General features: G+C 38.5%; 1 protein-coding gene and 1 non-coding gene across 2 annotated transcripts in view; one reads left to right on the forward strand and one right to left on the reverse strand.

Annotated features, from left to right (window-relative positions):
* Window positions 1-19,286, reverse strand: part of LOC117306308 (pseudouridylate synthase 7 homolog) — a 97,093-nt gene extending 77,807 nt beyond the window's left edge. Inside the window, exons 1-5 of the mRNA XM_033790906.1 lie at window positions 19,019-19,286; window positions 17,205-17,968; window positions 16,123-16,210; window positions 15,225-15,323; window positions 14,014-14,146 (exon numbers count right to left, since the gene is read on the reverse strand). Of these exons, the coding sequence (XP_033646797.1) occupies window positions 14,014-14,146; window positions 15,225-15,323; window positions 16,123-16,210; window positions 17,205-17,965 (1,081 nt within the window). The 5' untranslated portion in view covers window positions 17,966-17,968; window positions 19,019-19,286. The remainder of the gene's footprint in view (window positions 1-14,013; window positions 14,147-15,224; window positions 15,324-16,122; window positions 16,211-17,204; window positions 17,969-19,018) is intronic.
* Trnay-gua lies at window positions 9,420-9,492 on the forward strand. Its single transcript has one exon. It is a non-coding gene; the product is annotated as a tRNA-Tyr (tRNA).
* Window positions 19,287-19,542: the final 256 nt, after the last annotated feature.

The following is a 19,542-nucleotide window of genomic DNA, read 5'->3' on the forward strand; positions in this document are numbered from 1 at the left end:
TCACTTACGTGTAATTCATTCTCAAAGAAATTGAAATAGCACCTCTTGAATATGTATTTGTAAATGTAGTATATATACACTAATTGTACAAAGACTGTGGTGTCGATAATTATTTTTATTGATTAGTCTGGTCTGTGTCATTGTTTGTTTTTTGTTTCTTTGTTCTGTTTTTGGTTGCTTTTGTTTTTTTGTCTTTGTCGTCCAAGTCCTTATCTGTCTCAGGGAAATATACAAAAGCATTATGCTTAAGAGTCAGTTCAGGTAAATAATTGACATAGTTGCTCACGGTCAAAAAATGAATTTTTTTTATACTTTGTGGGTGGAAGGGCCTTGGGGTGCAAGTAAACAAAATTGCATTTTCAATTCTATATATAGCCCGTTGCCATGGTTACGGCTCATTTTGTTTTTTGGCCATTTTAGGCCGATTTAGGGGTCTGAAAAACTGGTTTTTAGCTCATATTTACAACTCCACCCCACCAAAATGCAAAATTATTTCAAAAAACCTTTTATATCACTACAAAGTATCATCCTTGGCCTTCCTTGAGAAAAAAAATTATTGCTTTAAATTTCACCCTTGTGCTATTTTTGCATCATGCATTACAGTATGTTTTTGGAACTTGCAAAATCGACATTTTTACCCTATTTTTGGACCCCAAAATGTCAACTTGCCAGGGGTCTCAGAAAATTTTCCTTTCGGCTGTGATTAGGGCCAACATTGGTCTTTCCATATCTGGTGTCAAAAACTTGGGCAATTGTATCCTGTGGTGACAGTACTGCCTCAAAACTAGACTTTTTTCAAAAAAACGTGAAAAATGCCTTTTTAAGGGTCTTTTCACATAATATCGACATACGTGTCCATGGTAAAAAAAAAAAGGAATATTTTTCTTATACTTTGTGGATGGTAGGGACTTGGGGTCCAAATAAACAGCATTTACATTTCAAATCATAATATAACACATTGCCATGGTAACAGTTCATTTGTGTTTAGGCCACTTTAGGCCGATTTTGGGGTCTGAAAAACTTTTTTTTTAAGTTAATATATACAACTCCACCCCACCAAAAAACAAACATATTTCATAAAACCTTTTACATCACTACAAAGTATCATCCTTGGCTTTACTTGAGACAAAAAAATATTGCTATAAATTTTATCCTTGTGCTATTTTTAGAACGTGCATTAGAATATGTTTTTTTGAACTTGCAAAATCAACATTTTTACCATATTTTTTGCCCTCAAAATTTCATTTTTTCAGGGGTCTCAGAATATTTTCCTTTCGGGTTTGATCAGGGCAAAAATTTTTCTTTTTATTTCTGGTAAGAAAAACTTGGGCAAGTATATCCTGATGTTAACAGTACTGTCTCCAAAATAGACTTCTTTCCCCAAACAGAACAATGCATTTTGAATTGTTTTTTCTTCATATTGAATTTATAACATTAAAAAGTAATAATTCTATCAATCTTGCAGCTTTTCCTAAGCACTCAATAGGCTTAGTGGATTACCCAACATTGATCAGGAACTGTTGATGACCTTAATTTTAGAATTTGCAGCCCCAATCATATTTCTTGACATTGCATAAAACAATGTTTTGTGAATAGCGCCTCTTTTTTTGAAAGTGTTCCCTTTCGGTTGTTATTGGTATTTTCATGTCTTCTGGGTAGAAACACTGTGTTTATTGTATCTTGTTGTGACTGATCATGCCTTAAGTATAGTAGTTTTTCCAAAAACAATGCATGCTTGTTAAAAATCTAGCACTGTTTCCATGCCCTTTGAGTAATGAATACAAAGTTTTTATTTAAACATAATGGTATCCAACCAAACCATAACCAATGCTTTGCCACTGAGAGTTCTTGATTTGGCTACTTTACCTATTGTTCAGGTATGATTCCCATTGCAAGTAGAGTGCGGTGAGCATTCTTTACAAGTTGTCTTTAATACAGGGCCTACTCTCCTTGGTCCCTGCCTGCTACCAAATGTAAAACTTTTCATAGAGATAGAGATCATAAACAATGTAGTTTCTGTGCTTGAGGCAGATGGTTTTGAGCATCCAATCATGTCCAACACAAATGTGGGAAATTAAAAAGCCTGCTTAAAAGTGTTGGAAAAGTTTGCCAAGATGTTATTAAAAACAATGATACTAACGATTTGCAAGATGAGCGTAAGAGATCATTTAAAAGGAACACGTTGCCTGGGATCGGTCAAGTTGGTATTTGAAATGCGTTTGTAACCGCTTGTTATAAAATGCATGGTTAGAAGGATGTTTTTGAGTGATACTTGTGTGGATCATTATATTCTACTTTTAAAATATCTTTCTAATCATATGCATTTTGTAATAAACGTTTACAAACGCTTTTCAAAGACCAACTCGACCGATCCAAGGCAACGTGTTCCTTTAATGGAACAACATTGAAAGAAGTTGTAAATACTTGCACCTGCTCAACATAAATAAGTAAGATGCATTTGCAGTGACAAAAGTTTATTCAGGCTAGTTTGATTATTTTTTCCATTCACTATCTTACTAGTTCATAATTACTATATATGTCTCTGAGAACGATCAACAAAAAACATTGTCAAACATTACCTGCTGAATTGTTTATCACGTTAAATAAACCAACTCTTTTATTGTTTGCAACAGTACAATTGAAAGGAACCCCACCATGGATGGGGGAACTGCTTACAGAAGGCCAAAGCAGGTGAATGGCCATTTAGATACTTTGGACACAGTACTTGCTCACTTTTAGAGCCTCTTTGTTCTGATGGGGATGAAAATGTTTAGTTTGGTAGCGGGCAGGGGACCAAGAAGACTGTTATAAGGCCATGTATAGACAAGAATAGTAAAGAATGCTCATTGCACTACTTCTCTTCTTGCAATGTGAATCATACCTCTACAACTAGGTAAAGTAGTCATGACAAAACAAGAACTCTCAGTGGCAAAGCATGGTTATAAACTTTTTATATGTTACTTAAAGAGCATGGAAACAGTGCCATATTTTTTTAACAAGCATGCTCGTTTTTGTTTTTTATCAATTCAAACTAAGGGATAACTTCAAAATGCACTTTTATTGTTTTTGGAAAAATTACCATGTTTGAGGCAGAAGTGTCACAACAGGATACAATAAACGAAAGTGTTTCTCCCCAGCAGACATGCAAACTATAATGATAGCCCAATCACAACCAAAAAAGAAATATTCTGAGAACCAATGAACAATTAAGACAATACAAACTTTCTTTATGTGCAAGGGGAATTAAAAATGTGACTTTCAAAAAATAGGCGCTGTTCACAAAACCATTTTTTTTTATGCAATGTCAAGAAATATGATTGGGCCGAGTCGGGGCGGGGCAAATTCTAAGATTTAGGTCATCAACAAGTCCTGATCAATGTTTGGTAATGCACTAAGCCTACAGAGTGCTTATGAAAAGCTGCCAGATTGATGGAATTATTTCTAACTTCTTCATGTTATACATTCAAAATGAAGCAAATATTTCAAAATGCATTTCTCTATGTTTTCGGGGAAAAGGGTTTATTTTTGAGACAGTTCTGTTACATCAGGATACAATTGCCCGAGTTTTTCTTACCAGAAAGGTCAAAACCGAAAGGAAAATTATCTGAGACCCCTGAAAAAATGAAATTTTGAGGGCAAAAAATATGGTAAAAAATATTCTAAAAAAGGGAAAAATTTATAGCAATATTTTTTTGTCTCAAGTAAAGCCAAGGATGATACTTTGTAGTGATGTAAAGGGTTTTATGAAATATTTTTGTTTTTTGGTGGGGTGGAGTTGTAAATATTAACTAAAAAAAAGTTTTTCAGACCCCAAAATCGGCCTAAAGTGGTCTAAACGAAAATGAACTGTTACCATGGCAACGTGTTATATTATGATTTGAAATGTAAATGCTGTTTATTTGGACCCCAAGTCCCTACCATCCACAAAGTATAAGAAAAATATTCCTTTTTTTTTTTACCATGGACACGTATGTCGATATTATGTGAAAAGACCCTTAAAAAGGCATTTTTCACGTTTTTTTGAAAAAAGTCTAGTTTTGAGGCAGTACTGTCACCACAGGATACAATTGCCCAAGTTTTTGACACCAGATATGGAAAGACCAATGTTGGCCCTAATCACAGCCGAAAGGAAAATTTTCTGAGACCCCTGGCAAGTTGACATTTTGGGGTCCAAAAATAGGGTAAAAATGTCAATTTTGCAAGTTCTAAAAACATACTGTAATGCATGATGCAAAAATAGCACAAGGGTGATATTTAAAGCAATAATTTTTTTTCTCAAGGAAGGCCAAGGATGATACTTTGTAGTGATATAAAAGGTTTTTTGAAATAATTTTGCATTTTGGTGGGGTGGAGTTGTAAATATGAGCTAAAAACCAGTTTTTCAGACCCCTAAATCGGCCTAAAATGGCCAAAAAACAAAATGAGCCGTAACCATGGCAACGGGCTATATATAGAATTGAAAATGCAATTTTGTTTACTTGCACCCAAAGGCCCTTCCACCCACAAAGTATAAAAAAAATTCATTTTTTGACCGTGAGCAACTATGTCAATTATTTACCTGAACTGACTCTTAAACTTTTTCCCTGCATGTTGACTATTACGCTAATTTTTGTAGTTATTATCTTCAAATTCTATACATTGTATCCGCCTTTCATTATTATATTCACCGATATCTGTTTTCTAGTGCTTAAATTGTTATTGTCGACATGAAAATAAATGTTCATTGAATTGAATTGAACTGAATTGATAACGATACCAATTGACACTCAAAAGTGCCTAGCACTGTAATCCGTAGGCGGGATGGCACTTCAAAGGCGAAAATTACATTTGGAGAAAAGCAAGATCAAAGGAAGCTTTTTGGTCATCAAAATGAGGTGATAGTGTAAAAAAACCTGAGAAAGGACATGTTATACAGTGTATTACATCTATACAAACTAGCCTATGCCTTTGAAACTTTGAAATTGAAAAAGAAAAAATACAAAACTTACACAGAAATGATCTTTTAAATAATGTGTACGAAACCCATATTTTCAAGTTCAATTTTTGTTTTCATGGATAGGCCGGGAAAGACACAGTGAAGAGAATATATTGATTTATAACATTGTATTTAATTCTGTTGCTCCAATCTACAGGTGCTGGCCTTCAAACACAATTAGATGAGATTACCTACAAGCTAATGAAGCCACATGCATGTGTAACTCAATACAGATTCCAGTTTGGAAGATTCTACAGTGTAGAGGATGTCGAAGCCTGGAGCGATATTGACGATGTGAACACACTGTACATGTACACAACCAACTCACATTGGTTTTAATAATATGAATATTTTGACAAAGCATCATATTATGGAACTATCACATAAACCTTTTGTAAAGAAGACAATGAAGAAATTTAAATTTAACTAGGGAAGAAAATCACCTACGTACATGAAAAAAAACCACGCACTCAGGTAGGGACTGAAAACCTTAAACCCACATGCAAGGCTCTGGTCTGGGTTCGACACTGGGGTCCACAGAGGTGAAAGGCAGGGACGGAAACCACTGAGCCAACCTGACTACCCCACACGTTAACACCATTTGGGTCTGCAAAGTAACAAGATGGAGTATTCAAATGACTACACAGCTGACAATAACACCCACATGTATACAGACTCATCCAATCAAAACTTGCCTGAGGCAGACAGCTTTACTACTCTACCAACGTTTTCAAGAGTCATCCTGATCTTGACAACTGTCTTAATCATCGCCAGCAACGCAATCGTGCTCATTGTCTTGCCGCGTATGAAGAACTGCCTCACCAAGATGAAACTGTTCCTTCAGTCTCTCGCGATGGCCGACATGTCGGTAGGGTTCATGTGGTTTATCATCCATATCGACAACATCTTTGCCTACAGAGTTGTTGTGTTTAGATATTGGCAGTGTCTTCTGATCATACATCTACTCCTTGTGGTCCTTACCGTGTCCGTGCTCACTCTCAGCATGATCAGTGTGGAACGCTACATTGCCGTCGTCAAGCCATTCAAATATCACACTCTTATCAACCCGTGGAGAGCCAAGTGCGCCGTGGTGTCGATATGGTGTCTCAGTCTGATGCTGTATCTACCAGTCTACACTGTCTTGCTTTTTATCGTGGAACAGGCCTCTGAACCGCAGTGTGATACCAACTTTATGACAGTCGTCCACACCTGCTTCTATCTGCTGTCCGTTATCATCGTGCCCAATGTTTTCCTATCCCTCTACTGCTACACGTCCATCATAAAGAAAATCATGGGGCAAGCAAAATTTTCCAATAAGCATGGATCATTAAGGCGTAGACGTAGTGGACGACGCACAGAGAGTAAGCTGGCAAAGATTTCTATATCGCTCTATAGTGGATTCTACATCAGCTGGCTACCATTTGTTGTTATTAGTGTAATTTCCTTTATCAACGTAGTCGATGTCAATGAAATTGTATATCACACTACACTCAACATTGGCCTCTGGAACAGCGTTCTTAACTGTCTCATCTACAGCATTTCTCATAAGCCGTTCCGAGCGGAGCTGAAGCGATTGCTTCTGCCGGCGCCAAGTAATACCTGCTGCAATTCTTGCTGCTGCTGCTGCAGTCAGACAAAGACTGAGCTCTCAACAACTGCAACACAACCCTGGCAAACTAGTCAGGCAATGAACTTGCGAAAACATTCCAAGTCAAGATTAACTCCAATTCCTGACAACTTACCAATAGAAAGAGGGTACTTTAACAACGAGGGTATTGTTTTAGAGATTTCACAAAATATCTGACTAAAGTAATCACAATTAGCAACTCTCAATTAGTAACGTTACAAATTATATCATGTTTGAATTTATTGACACGACTATAGAAGCAGAAAACCAAATATTTGTCTGTAAAGAGCCAGAACTCTAAAAAGGTAAAACAATATTTGTATATATTTCTCTATGTAAGATTTGATATGTTTGCAAAGATAGCACAAATGTTTAATACTGTGGGAAACACACACACACACACACACAGGGAGAGACCTACTCCTTTAAAGCACCATCTGGTTTCACCAGCTGCTCTGGGACAATACACTGCCGATAAAACCAGCAGCCAATTTCACGAAACTTTACGCAACTGTGTAAGTCCACTTGCGCAGCGTTTTAGTATAATATTGTAATATTTTTAACGATTGTGAATTATGTCGCAATTCAGCGGTATGCTGCGATGACATTTTAAAATAAATAAACCATTTATATTTTTATGGCGCAAGTTGCTCCATATACGTTGCGCAAGTGGACTTCCGCAGTTGCGTGAAGTTTCATGAAATCGGCTGCAGGAACACCAAAGTGAACCCCTTCTCTATACGATAAGTGCACTCAGTTCTTTTAAGTTTCACAACGCACAGGACAGCTTTACGTCTCATCCGAATGATGCAGCAATAAGTGAATAAATACGTGCTTGGCCGGTTTTAAACAGAGTGTTTAATACCGGCCAAGCACATTTTTAAAATTTATTCCCATTCATAAACATCACAACTTTTTGGACCAAAAGTATAAAAAAACGCAAAAATGTAATTGTTCAATGATTTCTGTCAACAAAACACCCCTCCAGCTATGAAATGGTAAGGCCATTTTGGTGAAAACTCCATATAAGGAGATTGGCATGCGCGTCGCGCGTATCGCATGATGTGGCCCAGGTGTTCCAGCCGTTGCTCTCGACCAATAGGAATGAATAAAATGTCTTATAAGCACAGGTGCAAGCTTGTATGTCACCCCCATGTTTTAACACTTTTTACTGGTGTTATACATACATGTATCATCCGTTTAAACACCCCCACGTGATGCCCTCTCTCGACCAATTAGAATGGATACACTGTCTTACATGTAGGTATTTATGAATAATGGTTTAAGTGTCTTGCCTAAGGACACAAGGGGTCATTACTAAACTCACACTCTGCTGATCAGAAACACCAGAGCTTGAGTCCGGTGTTCTTATTCGAACAGCCAAGACACGACAAGTGACCTTGCAATGTAGGTTACCTTGTAATTTTATTTAGTGACACTTAAACGACATGAAGAATACTGTTTAGTTATTAAAAAGTTTAAAAGTAAGATTTCCAATTTAATTTTTTTTTCCATCTCTGTAATAGAGAAACTTATCAACAAAATATTTGTTGAACAAAGATTTTAAAAACAAGAATCTGTAATAAATATCGAATGTACATCAAATGGCACTTTGGTTGTGTTTGTTTATCAAGAATTATTTCAGCAAATTAAATGATCTTGGGACTTTTTTTAAGGAAAAACAAGCAGGTGCTTAAAACCCTATCCCTGCCAAATACAACAAAATGGACAGAATGGTAAACAGTTGTAGTAGTTTGTTACAATTGGCTTTCTGCATTTAAAGGGTTCTACACAGAGCTCGAAATTAACACTGGACCACAGCTCGTCAAGACCTGTGATTTTAGCCAGATGGTCTTGTGTTTTTCATTTGAAGAAAATACCCCATTGTATAGCATCTTTCAATTATCTTTCAGGAGTATCAAAGTACACGTACAATGAACATTAGTGCTGGGCGAATAGTGAAATTTTGATATTCGGATACCGCTGGCCAACTATCCGAAATTAACTGGATATTCAAATATTTTTTTGGGCCGCTAGAGGGCGCTGTTCGTTTGTGAATGAGATCGTATGGGCGGATTGATGTTAGTTTTAGAGAGTGTCACTCGGTTCATTCATAAAAATAATCGGATCTAATTTAAAGATGGCGATTTGCTTTTTCTTTTGATCTAATTGACTCTATGTGAAGGAAAAATTTCGTAATCTTTGAACAAATTACGTCAGAAATGTCATTGTTTTAACTCTTCACGGAGGTGAGCATAGTTAAATACTTTATTTATGCTGTTTTAATAGAAGTTTCATAAGGATTCAGACAAAACATTCCTATCAGTTGTCGCCCGACGTCCGCGGATATTCGGATATTAAAAGAATATCCGGTTACTTGGTTGTAATTACAGAACTATCAGGTTTATAAATAGCTATTTGCGCCCTATGCGGACATCCGGTTAAGAAAAAAAAGGCATTTGCGGTTACGGATAGGAAAACCTATTCGCCATTAACCGGGTATTCGAATAATTCGCCCAGGCCTAATGAACATGTACAAGTGTACGCATAAACAAATATTGAAATCAGTCAAGTCAATTCTTTGTTCAACCCCAAAAATCATTTCATAATTTACCCAGACAGTTTCCCTTGTGGTTTTTATATTGATATCTGAAACAAAAAGTCGCACCCCCTTAAGGTGATCCCCTGGCTGCCGCTTCCCAGGTTGTATCGTAATTTGGGTGTGATCCCTGGCTACACGGCAGTTAACGGTTGCATGGCTTCTGACTGGCACCCCCCAACAAAGATATTGACAAAATAGGGACACCGCCAACATAGGGCTAGATAGCTCAGTTGGTAGAGCGCCGGCACGTAAATCCGGAGGTCATTGGTTCGAATCTCACTCTAGTCAATTCTTTGTTCAACCCCAAAAATCATAAACAAAATGAAACAGATTTTCCCTGAGAGATTGTTCTATACATTTTGGTTCTGGTTTTGTAAAATAAATTCCAGTCCAGTTAAAATTTAAAGCTACAACAAGCCCTGCAGCCTTGTCGTTTCTTTCCCCTGAATTTTGAGCCCTGCTACATCATACATGTACAATGTACATCGACTTGACATATATACAAGTCCCCAGCAAATGTCAATACATGTACATGTACATGTACTGGTTCATTTATTAGGGTAAACGCCAGCACCAAGTCTGGCATAAACTTCATATTAAAGGAACATTACAGAATTGGTAAGAAAAAAACTCAAAGGTTTACATCAAACTTACACGGTCTAATGATAATGATAGTAGAAAACATCCCTTGAAATATTTATATCTGAAATGTCATATTTGATGAGAAATAAATAAAACTAGTTTGAGTTTTTCGCTCAGTGAGCGTTTTATTCCTGTTTTAATTTAAATTGATGTCATGCAAAATGTCTCAAAATGTACCAAGAAATAGAAACAATTGTAATTAGTCCCTTACCTAACGCTAAAACAGGGTTAAAATGTCTTTTCCTCACAACACTCACAGCAAAAAATCTGAAAACATAAGGTCAACAAACCCTGCGACTATAGGACTTGTGATGTCACTAATGGCTAGCTCAGTTTGAACCTGCCTTTAGTATGAATGTACAGAGCTAACGCAAATCACCTAACTCAGCAAGAATTTACAACAGATTTGTGGTTTAGTGATTTACGTTCTTTGAGAAGACAAGGTGATTCCGCAGCTCGGCTGCACCTACCGTCCAGATAGGCCTGAAGTGTAAAATAGATACTAACTTGTATGCGGTGTCTATTCGTCCATAAAAAGGTAATAACTAAAATATTGAGAGCATGCTAGAATGTCTCTGTAAATAGCTGAACCAGCCATGATATTTGATCCTTGGAAAAAGGTAGGAAATTTAAGTACGTAGGAAGTACAAAAAGAGCATTTCAGGTTATTTAATCGAATTTATTCCCCCCAAAATCGGGAATCAAGAATAAATTTGTGACCCGCTCTGCAAAAAAGGGTATTAAGGGACGATATGCTAATTACATTTAAAGCCATTGGACCCTTTCGGTACAGAAAAATAAATAAAAGTTCACAGATTTACAATAACTTACAGGGTTTACAGAAGGCAGTGGTGAAAGACTTCTCTTGAAATATTATTCCATGAAATGCTTTACTTTTTGAGAAAACAGTAAAACAATATCATCTCGATAACGAGAATTACGGATTTCTTTTAAACACATGTCATGACACGGCAAAACACGTGGATACAAGGGTGGGTTTTCCCGTTATTTTCTCCCCACTCCGATGACCGATTGAGCCTTAATTTTCACAGGTTTGTTATTTGATATAGTGTGGGCCTTGGACAATACTGTTTACCGAACGGGTCCAATGGCTTTAAAGAGGTGTTCAATGTTGAGATCCTGAAAATATTTTCACACAATGATTTTTTCTTTCTTGGTTTATTAGCTTCTATTGCATAAGTACTTCCATATTTTATTCACAGAAATATAATTTTTATTTTTTTTAGTTGAAAAACAAAGTTTTTGTGTCAATTTTAGGTAACTTCCCTTAAATTTTGCTAGGTTGAGGAGCTGTATCTCTGAAAGCACTTTCATTAAATTGTACAATATAAATATGCAAATATCTGTATATCTCCAGAATGCAAAATGCCACAGGGTTCAAACCTACACCAAAATAAAGCTTATAATAGGTTGTAACTCAATTTACTTATTTTGTTCCTTAATACCCATTTTTGTGGAGCCGGTCACATAAGGACTTTTAACTTTGTTTAAACATGAAAATGAGAGTAAACTCACTCTCACAACAAAACCAAGGCCAGGAACTTCATCTTTGAGAGGGCTAGGCTATATTCATTTTGCGAAGGACACTTCCATTGGCAAATTTTGAAGGGCCACCAAGGCCAAGACCAGGGTCAACAGAGGTCGTGTTACTCCAGGCCTGAAAACTTGTCGTGAAATTTGTAAAAAGTAAACCTTATTTATTAACTTTTAGATTTGAATCACCCATTTACATGTAGGCTTACATTCGTCACTGACACGTCTGGCAAATTAAACCAAATAAGTGTACTACGCACATAGAACTGAAGTACGCATACATGTTGTTTCAATAAAAATTACTTGATTCGCACAAATCTACCACCCAGACTGGTCTATTGTTATCTAGCAACTTTTACGAGCTTCACGGGAGATCAAGTGCCAGTTTAAAAACACTTCATTCGACAACGTTGATATGTCATCTGTGTATCAGTAGATACAACAAATTCTGTTCACTACATATATTGCTTGACCTCATTTCATTGTCGGTATTTATGAGGCACTTTCCATGAAACCTCATTAAATACGATGTAAGGACTTTCCCCACCCCCCCACCCCCCCCCCCCCCCCGGACACTAAAAATGGTTTACCAATTACTCTCGCTACAAAGGGCAGTTGTAACACCAGAGTGGATTGATGGCTGGGCCTACCCTTAGGCTATTGAAGGTTGGCCTATATTCATTATATCATCAATCACAAAGAGACAGAACTAACAGGATTAGATTTTGAGGTCTCAAAATCAAGCATCTGAAATCACACAACTTCGTGTGACAAGGTTTTGGGTTTATTCTTTCATAATTATCTTGCAATTTCTACATGTACGACCAATTGAGCTCGAATTTTCATAGGTTTGTTATTTTATGCATACGTTGACATACACCAAGCACCAAGTGAGAAGACTGGTCTTTAACACTATCAAAGGTGTCGGTCCAGTGTCTTAAACCATAGCTTCTTCCTTCGGATGGGATGGAATTTGGAAGTGTCGTGGCTGAGTGATTAAAAGCACCGAACTCAAACTCTGCTGTATCTGATCAGCAGAGTGTGGTTCAAGTCCTGATCGCGACACTAGTGTCCATTCGAAAGCAAGACACTAAACCATTGCTTACTCCTTCGGATGGGACAGTATGTGGAAGTGTTGTGGCTTAGCGGTAAAGGGCACCGAACTCAAACTACCAAACACAAACTCTACTGTATCTGATTAGCAGAGGGTGGGTTTGAATCCCGATCATGACACTTGTGTCCTTAAAGCAAGACACTTGCCCATTGCTTCGTCCTTCGGATGGGAACATGCATGACCCCTGCCGCCCTCACCGGCCTGCCCCCCACTGAAAAGCTAAAAAAAATGCAAACCTACTTGTTTAAAATATTCATATTCCTTTTCAGATCTATGTAAATTATAACCAACTCAACAATGTTTTTGTGTCTGTTTTGAGTTGGTGAATGTAACTTCATTTGTCTACCACCATCAATGCACCAGACGCTTATGACAACACATGTCCAAATACTTGGTTACCAAAACCTCCCCAGGGCAAACAAAACACACAGTTTATTAGCCCGGTGGACAACTTTATACGAAGCTCAAGTGCAAGGCCTATAATTGATAAGGGAGCAAGACACAGATGGTCAAGTCATTAAAACAGGTAATGTTAAAACAGGTTGATATTGTTCCCAATGTACCCACACTGATGTGAGTGCAGTCGTTAATGGCATGCATGTAGGGGACCGAATAGGAGCGAGGAGTCTGCATCTAAACTCATTCACTGGTAACCAAAACATGGACTAAGGAAACGTGGTGTACCAAAGTTGACCTAATTAGATGTTTTAGGAAAGACACCGGACTGGAGACAGCAGAGCTAATGACAACAATGCAGGAAAGAACCCTATGGAGAGCCATCACAGTTAGGGGACACCACCCGAAATAAGACAAACATGTATGAGATCATATATTTGCTTTTGTAAGCCTAACTATGTACCCATGCGTACAAGTGGTTGGTATTAATTTCAAGTCTCATTACGCAAAACTCAGCCTGAACATCTGACGTTCAAGGCTTGTGAAAAACACGCAAGATACTGACGTTCAAGACTTGTGAATAACGCATGATACATGTACCAGCCTTGAGCACCTGGCGGGATCCTGCCATAATGTACCTTTGACCTTTGCATCCACTACATTTGCTTATATTTGTACATACACAAACATTTAGTCAAACGCTGCATGCAGACGATCGGAATGCGCAAACTGACAAAATTATATCGCCTCGACCAATCACATAAACAGACATGGAATGCTTACATGTACATCGACATGTACGACGTCACTGCATGTTATCACTGGGCATGTAAGACCAGTACCTGTCATTCAGGGGGGACCAGTCTACACCTGCAGAACTATAGAGGGCTCACTGTTCACACAAACAGAGATTAGTTGGTAGGTTCTACCACATTAAATCGAATGGGACCAAGATTTAAATTGCACAACAAAAAGCTTTGTATTGAAAAATTGAACGTCCATGACATTCTACTGAAGGGTATACTGTTAGAAACGTCGAGACCAAACCATTCAAAGCAGAGACGAGACAATAGAAACAAGTTTTATTATTGTGAACGTCTTACCTCCTCGTGACACTTTGGTGACCTTGATGACCTTCTTGCCTTCTCCGTCCAGTGTGCTGCTCTCCAGGGTCGCAAAGTCCTGTCTTATGACCTCGTGAATCTTCTTACGTTGGTCTTTCTCAAGTTGTTGAACCTGTCAACAAACATAAAGACATTGCCAAACTTTATATTTTATTTTTATTGCCATGGCTTTTCAGTGTTTTTGTACTCAAAGTGAGGAGTTTATAAGGTTTGAATAAAATAAAAAATTCTATGGGGAAAAAATAAACAAATAAATCATCTTCCTCGCAGTCTAAAGCCCATTTCACACCAGTCTAATGGCAGTCCCTTTCACAACTGGAATGCTTTATTCTTTATCTGCCTCAGCAAAAGGGGAATAACCACCCCAACCCTGCAGTAGGGGTTAGCAGGTAAAACCATGGGGTGTTCTTGAAATGTGCAACCGAGACAAATAACTTACAGGGTTTACAGAAGGTAGTGGTGAAATACTTCTCTTGAAATATTATTCCATGAAATGCTTTACTTTTTGAGAAAACAGCAAAACAATATCAATTCTCGTTAACGAGAATCACGGATTTATTTTAAACACATGTCATGACACGGCGAAACGCGCGGATACAAGGGTGGGTTTTCCCGTTATTTTCTCCCGACTCCGATGACCGATTAAGCCCAAATTTTCACAGGTTTGTTAGTTTTTATAGAAGTTGTGATACACAAAGTGTGGGCCTTGGACAATACTGTTTACCGAAAGGGTCCAATGGCTTTAAAGGCAGTGGACACTATTGGTATTTACTCAAAATAATTATCAGCATAAAACCTCACTTGGTAACGAGTAATGGGGAGAGGTTGGTAGTATAAAACATTGTGAACAACGGCTCCATCTGAAGTGACGTAGTTTTTGAGAAAAAAAAATTTGTCCACGAATTTGATTTCGAGACTTCAAGTTAAGAATTTGAGGTCTCGAAATCAAGCATCTGAAAGCACACAACCTTGTGTGACAAGGGTGTTTTTTTTCTTTCATTATTAATCTTGCAACTTCGATGACCGATTGAGTTCAAATTTTCACAGGTTTGTTATTTTATGCATATGTTGAGATACACCAAGTGAGAAGACTGGTCTTTGTCAATTACCAATAGTGTCCACTGTCTTTAAACAAATAAGATGGCAGCAACATAACGTTGGTCTGTACTATGAATGTAGAAATGACGTACCTCGATACAGTGACAAGCTGCCTTGTCTGAAGATGCATTCAGTTCATTAAGTCTCTGTTGGTCATTAGGATTCAAAACATCATCAATGTTAACTGGCACCTGAAAAAAAAAGAGTCACATAAATGTTGATTGAGTCCTTAATAGGCACTGGATACTACTGGTAATTACTTAACATAATTGTTTATAATAGCATACAGACTAACTTGGTAACCAGCAGTAGAGTGCTGTTGATAGTATAAAACAGTGTGAGAAACGGGTCCCTCTGAAGTAACATAGTTTTTTAGGAAAAGGTAATTTCTCACTCCAATAATAAAGTACTTCAGGCTTGAAGCCTATTTTCTAGGCATCTGAAGGCGCACAAATTTGTGTAACAAGGCTGTTTGTTGTCTTGAAACTTTAATGACCAATTGAGTCCAAATTTTCACAATCTTATTTACGGCGCTCCGTGCCCCACGAGCATCATGTGAAGACGAGGTCCGTTGTTAAAGTACGACCGAGGAGGTCTGCGGGGCTCTCGCACGGCTGCTGTGGAAAGATGGTGCTCTGGAAGCACGACAAAGTGCAGAGCAAGTGAGGATACTGGTCTTTGACGATTACCTAAGGTGTCCAGGGGTTGGTTTCACAAAGATTAAGGACTAGTCCTAGCTTAGGAGTATAACAAGCGTATGGCTATTCCTAAGTTAGGACAAGTATTAAACTAGGCCTAACTCGAGATAAGTCTTAACTCTTTGTGAACTCCACCCCAGTACCCTTAATGCTAAATTTAATGCTAAACTTAATGCTAAACTTTTTTATTTATTAATCAGATTCAGGTAAACAAAAACAGATGAATTAAAAAACTTTATGTACTTAAACAATTTTACGGCATGGCACAATTCAAGGACACTATTTAACCTACTTTTGTTTTAGGGTCTGGACTTTTCATGTCTGTCAGACGAACTATTTTATTGTCGAGGTCCACTTCGTTGACAAGAAAATCCTGAAACCTGTTTGGATGAAAAAGAGAAATACATTAGTTAGTCTGGATTGGGAAAAATACTGATTAATTGTTTCTTTGAATCATTTATAACATACAAAGTAATTTTTTACTCAGTGCTTTCTATATGGTTTAAAGGCACTGGACACTATTGCGAATTACTCAAAGTAAGGGCTACACTTAACTGATTTCGACTATTGACCCAAATCAACTGCCACCAGGGGCACGTTGTCACCTATTTCTGGGGCTAAAACAGGCTGGTTTTCCCCTGATTCACAGTCAGTACGAATGTAGGCAAGTGTATCACCCACTAGGAGCCTGCAGCCGATTTCTCGAAACGCTAGGATTAATACTTTCTCGAGTTAGGACAAGTTACCCGTCCTAACTTAGGATGGGTTCAATGCATCACTATTAAGTCTGTGGATACGGAAACTAACTCATCCTAAGTCCTCAGATTAATCCCAAGTTAGGAAGAGTTTGGTGAAATCGGCGGCTGGCCATTGGAGCAGAATGCACTACCTTCCCAACAAAGCAATGATCAAGTGCCTTGCTCACGTGCACAAGTGTCATGACCAGGTATCGAACCCACACAATGCTGCTGACAACACCAGGGCTTGGGTCCAGTGAACTAGACTGCTCAACTGTTATGTTAGTAGCTTGACCACACAATTGTGCCAAATTACGGGAGCATTCCTACAAGAGTGAATATCCCTAAGCACATTAGAATATGCCAAAAGAATGGTATACTTATCAGATCCAATGTGGGACTATTGAGACACTTGGTGGCAGCAGACTTTCCAGGTAAATCCATTTTTCACAGTAATGTGCGCGTGCTCAGAAGTACGTAAACAATGGAAATTTATCAGGTAAGTCTACTGCAATCTATAGCGTTGTCGTTTCAAAGTCGCCCACTAGAACGCTCATGCCATTCCAACTTTTAATACGCCCCCGAAGGGTTATAAGATGCTTTATAGGGCCTACATGTATAACAGTTAACAACCAACCTTTGTTTGATAACGCCATGGAATCCGTCATGTTTACTGATGTACTCCACGATACCAACATCTGACTCCTTCAGACCAGTTAAGGGTGCGCTCAACGTCAATGCACGCTTATTAAGACCAGTCTCCTCTTCCTTCACCGTCTCCACGCATTGTACATCAGATGCTACAGTTGCCCCTTGACCCGGATCGCTGTGGCTTGTGGAAAGTCCAGTCAAATCTTCCTCGACTGTTGGCTGGGTTTCTTGCAGAGCTACAGGATTGGTGGGCGAGTTATCCACAGCATTCCCTTCAGAGGTCGACTCGATCTGCGAGTCACAAGCGTTCCTCGACAGTGACACAGTGTGTTCATTATTACTTACTTCAGATCGGGAAGGAATGCTTGAAGATGTTGCTTCGGAGTTATCCAAATTGACACAGCTTGAAGGTTCATTTTCATTTGAAGAAAGATGACTTCTACCACTTGTACTGCTTGGATTGGTTTCGTCAACTTCAACCTCCCCAGAACCTACGGGTAGGTTTGGATTGGTTTCTTCAACTTCAACCTCCCCAGAACCTACGGGTAGATTTGGGGCTAGAGCTTCATTCCTGTGGCTTGCTTCCTGGCTGGTGGTTGAATCTACAACATTCATCCCACGCTCCCTACCTTCACTCAGGACCCGAACTCGTTTGCTTGAAGATGCAGCAGGGCCGCAGCTGGGTTTAGCCTCAGCTTCAGAAGTCCTCTCTGGATGGTCGCGCTTTGAAGACTGTCGTTCAGCCATTGTCTGTAAAACAAAAATATGAGATCAAGGGTAGATTTCACAAAGAGTTACGACTAGTCTTATCTCGAGTTAGGACGAGTTACTAATCCTAATTTAGGACTAGCCATACGTTTTAACATCTCCTAGAACTCGTCCTAATTCTTTTTAAATTTGACCCCAATTTGGTTTTCTTAGAATGTGTGTCATGATTTTTTGAATTATGTGATTGTGATTCTAATAACGTTCTAGGCTTTTTTTTTCTGTCCTTACTTTCCTTAGGTTGTACATGTTTGGGTTTTTTCCCTGATAAAAACATGAATTATAATTGGTGATTTGTTATCAAGAGTTGTCTTATAACCCTTTAATTAATCTGTGACTGTCTGGAGAATGGGGGATTATCAATTGTGAATAGGACGAAATTCTGTCATATGTACGACCGATTATGACAAAAGTTTTGAAAAAAGGAGAACAGTGCCCCATCCTAAAGTAAAGGTTTATTGCCAATATCAAGATATATTGAGAGAGGGCGCTGTTGAACACACACAAAGTTAATAAGCAATGCGAGCGCAAGTCGTGCATGACAACATACACTGCATAGCAAACTGCCCCATATGCCTTCCCACAACGCATTGCGGTTCTGAATCGCGATAAACCTTATGTCTTTTATGACTTGCTAGTGCTAGCTGAGCTGAGTCAGTGAGTGAGTGCTAGGTCTAGTTTTGAACAGGATTTCTTGAATGAAAGATACATGGTCCGTAGTGGTGGAGACAATGAGTTAGCCTCAATTCTAGGGGTAAACTACTCTAGTAGTGGCTAGCATTTGCATTCGAACGATTTATGAGAAAGATACTCACAATAACATGACTAAGTAATTAAGTATGCTTCTTTTAAGTTTTATTCTTAATTCATTTGTGAAAACAAAAATAATATGTTGACGGTGGACCAACAATCACTCCACACTCATCCACACACACACTGCTGACCGAACAGACTGGGTACGAGGTCTTAAATACTCTTTTCCAGTACTCGAAAGGTACAATAATGTAGGAGGGGGAAAATAAACCTTCTGGGTACCTTGTTATTGCTCTCTCACAGCACTTTATTCAGGCGAAATTGCTGAAAATAACCAAAACACAGCAGACAATACGAACACACGTTGTGAACATTCATTCAGTCAGTCGGGTCCCTAAATGTGCATAACCGTTTGGATCGTATCATTGGAGTCTAGGAAGTACAACCGGTATCCGGAAATTAGCTGTCGTTAGAGGGCGCTCGACCATTACGAGAACAAATTAATGCAGAAAAGGGTTTCCAGCACCGAGTTCCGGTTTTCAATCAACCCTCTGCCATGCTCTGCCTCACTGATATTCCCAACCAAGTACCCCCAAACTCTAGTCCTACCTATTTTCCCGCAGAGAGTTCATAGAGCATCCCTCCAGTTTGACTATGCTACATAAAGTCCTTGGCCACATAATTTCAATGTAGGCATTCACTCACTAGTAGCATGGAGGAATAAATTTATTCCTCCATGCTAGTAGCCTGCATGATGCCCTCCAACACCCCCCCCCTCCTCCACACTAGTTCAGTGAGTTATGTAC

Source organism: Asterias rubens, chromosome 2 (genome assembly GCF_902459465.1).
Source record: "Asterias rubens chromosome 2, eAstRub1.3, whole genome shotgun sequence".
In the NCBI taxonomy this organism is placed as follows: Eukaryota; Metazoa; Echinodermata; class Asteroidea; order Forcipulatida; family Asteriidae; genus Asterias; species Asterias rubens.